Genomic DNA, 3,149 nt, shown 5'->3' with positions numbered 1-3,149 from the left:
GCCAGCAGCGAGTGTCAATTAATATTTGTGATTATCTATCATGTTTCCAAATTCATTTCTAACTAAGTCAAAGTAGTACAATTATGAAAGTCAGGGCAAAATGAGTGTAGGCCGAGCGTGCGGGTGCATGGCTTGTGCCTAGTGGTGGGCCAGCCACCAGGCTTTGTTTCAATGGATGCGTCACACGAGCCCTTTGAAATCAGCTCAGCACAGCGGGGTCCTGGTGTTGGGTTGATTTTTCTATGTACTTGAGGAGCACATGTACGAGGAAAATAATTAAGGAAAGTGACATATAGACGCCCCCTTGTTTCCCTTCTCCGTCCTCGAGGCCCTTCTCGCTGAAATGGCCAGCCCCCCAACTTAGCAACCTGCCAGTGCCATGACACAACATGTGCACTGACATGTGGGCCCGGTGTAGATGGGACCAGAGGTTTAGTGGGTCAGAAGCTAGGTTAGCTCGCTACTCGTGCCCCCGCGATAGACTCTTACGTGGGAGCGAGATGATTCTGCGTGGCAACGACAGTTTCACTTGCACGTGTGGTTCATCCTGCAGTGGGCCTCACGTCCCCTCCTATTAACAGCGACACACACACACAGAGAGAGAGAGAGAGAGAGAGAGAGAGAGAGAGAGAGAGAGAGAGAGAGCCTACCGACGCGGGCAATGGAGCAGTGGAGGAGCACAGCGGCGGAGGCGTCGTCTCGCAGCTTCACCAACATCAACGGGACGAATGCAATAGTCGACGCCATCACTGGCGCCCGCCAGCAGTACCGCCTGGCCGCCGAGGACTGCCGCATGTTCCGCCCGGGCGTGCATCCCCTGCCCAACGCCGGCCAGGGCGCTTCAGCAGGCGGCGACATCATCGACCTCGCCCTCGGCCGGATCAAGCGCTTCAGCAGGTTCCACGCCGTAATGGGCAACGTCTTCTCCCTCTGCGCTGACCACATCGGGCTCCAGGGCAACGCGCCATTGTGGCGCGACAGGTGGCAGCTCCACCACGCCGACGCTGCCCGCCACGCGGAGACGGCGCTGCACTGCCTACACTCCGCCAAGTCGCACGGCCATGCGGCGCTCGGCGTCTTCCACGTCATGCTCAGGCCGCCATCGCCGCGAGCGGTCGCCCACGCCTGGGCACCGGCGGCCGAGCAGCTCCTGCGCGGCGCGATGGACGATCTGGCCATGGCGGAGGCCGCGGTGGAGCGGATGCGCCCGGCCATTGTCGCCCAGTTCTTCGACGCCTCGATGCTTCTGCATGGCTGATAGCGCGCGCGCGCGGCGGCCAAGCAACCAGTCGTCCGATCACCATTCTCTCGTATGTTTGTGTTCATCGATACCTACATGCACGTACCGTCTGTACGTAGGAGTATGTGGCTACTACTGCAACTTATTTCTACAATCTTCTTTAAACCCAATCCCTTTTGTCAGTTACATGTGCATGATCGATAAATCATCATTGACGTGCCGTGAGCTTCAGAACTTTTTGATTCATAGTCACAAAAGATGGCATGTTTAGGAGCACGTGTTGTAGCCGGCTGTTAATTAGTAACCCGTTTCTTTTCTCTCTCATCTTCTCTCTCTTCTAAGTCAGCGAAAATACAATGTTTAAAATCTTAGGGCATGTACAATGGTTGATAAGATGATCTTATCTTAAGTTTTGCATGTAATTTAGAGATGAGAAAAAAAGATGTCTACAATGGGTCATTTTTTAGCCTTATCTTCAATAACTAGTTAGGGCATGTACAATGGTTGATAAGATAATCTTATCTTAAGTTTTACATGTAATTTAGAATTGATAAAAAAAATGTCTACAATGGGTCATCTCTTAGCCTTATCTTTAATAATTAGCAATTTCTAAAAATGTGGTGAGACATATTGTGCTAAGAGATCATCTCTTGTCTTATCTTAAATCAGAGAAAACAAGTCTTCTTTTATGAATTCTCTCTTCTCCACCTCATCATTTATCCTATGCGGCACTCCTAAGATAGCACCATTGTATATGCCCTTATTCCTAAAAACATGATGAGACATATTGTCTTTTCTTACGAGTTCTCTCTCCTCCACCTCATCGTTTATCTTATGTGGCACTCCTAAGATAGCACCATTGTACATGCCCTTATAGTCCGTTTATATTACCCTATTATACTTGCTGTAAAGAGGCATATATACCAACCAACAATGAAGGACAAAGTGTCATTGAAGCAGGAATTATGGCCTGACTGGGATGTCGTTTCAAGTAGACTATCCGTGTAAAACACAGCGCCGGCCGGTAAAATCAATGTCGGGCAGGCATCGATAGGTCCTTGGATCGTCGTTTTCGAGCTGTAAAGTTTACACCAACTTTTGGTGTATTCGAACAGTTTCTGAAACACTTCTCAACACACTGGTTTTTCCGCGATCTCGATCTCTCTCTCTCTCTCTCTCACCAGCGGTAGGGATCTCAGTCCTGCTCTGTCCCGGAGGAGACGGGCATCAAGACGGCCGATGGGGTTCTGCGGGAGACCGTTGTAGAGATCCCCATGGATCTGTTCCTGTTGCACTTGCATCATTTTTGTAGAATCCCTGCCATGGTTCAGGCACAGCTGCCGTTGACTTGCTCTTGCCGTTTTAGGAAGAAAAGGTGTGTAGGGGCAAAGGCAGATCCCACATGGTGCATCCGGCGAACATCCAACTCAGATCAAAGCAAGGAAAAAGATAAAAGTGACACGGTCCTTTAGCCTGTTTTCGCAGCGTATGCGTGCGTGGGTACTTGTGTGTTTTCTTGTCACAATAGATGCAGCGATTAGCATACTATGCTAAGAGCATCTCTAGCAGACTCTGTATAAGTGGTTAAACCCGTAAAATAATCGTTTCTTATAATTTTAGTCAAAAAAACAAACACGAATAAACCTTTTAAAATCGTCCGACCCTTAAAAAAATTTACAGGCCCCTGTGAACACATGCCCGAGACTCGTGTATCCTTAGTTTCGGAGGCAATTTTGCCGGGGCCCGAATACCAGTCAATGTTAGCAGTTGGGGAATTTCAGCTCCCGTCAACGCCTTGAAGCTCACCGCCGCCGCCAGGCCGCCCGGACGCCGCGCCCATCCGCCCGAATGCCGCCCGTCCGCACGGCCGCCGATCGTCGATGCGAGCAAGCTAGCTAGCTAGCTGAAT

At 50.2% G+C, this 3,149-nt stretch overlaps 1 protein-coding gene across 1 annotated transcript; it reads left to right on the top strand.

Annotated features, from left to right (window-relative positions):
• Positions 1 to 620: 620 nt before the first annotated feature.
• LOC125547966 (uncharacterized) lies at positions 621 to 1,362 on the top strand. The gene has a single exon (XM_048711687.2). The coding sequence runs from the start codon at positions 662 to 664 to the stop codon at positions 1,256 to 1,258; it is 597 nt and encodes a 198-aa protein (XP_048567644.1). The 5' UTR covers positions 621 to 661; the 3' UTR covers positions 1,259 to 1,362.
• Positions 1,363 to 3,149: the final 1,787 nt, after the last annotated feature.

Source organism: Triticum urartu, chromosome 3A, assembly GCF_056163025.1.
Source record: "Triticum urartu cultivar PI428250 chromosome 3A, HENAU_Tu73, whole genome shotgun sequence".
Taxonomy (NCBI): domain Eukaryota; kingdom Viridiplantae; phylum Streptophyta; class Magnoliopsida; order Poales; family Poaceae; genus Triticum; species Triticum urartu.
Note: the sequence above shows the minus strand (reverse complement) of the source record. Positions and strands in the feature narration are given on the sequence as shown.

Coding starts and splice junctions, on each gene's coding strand:
- LOC125547966 (XM_048711687.2), top strand. CDS start 662: ATGGAGCAGTGGAGGAGCACAGCGGCGGAGGCGTCGTCTCGCAGCTTC.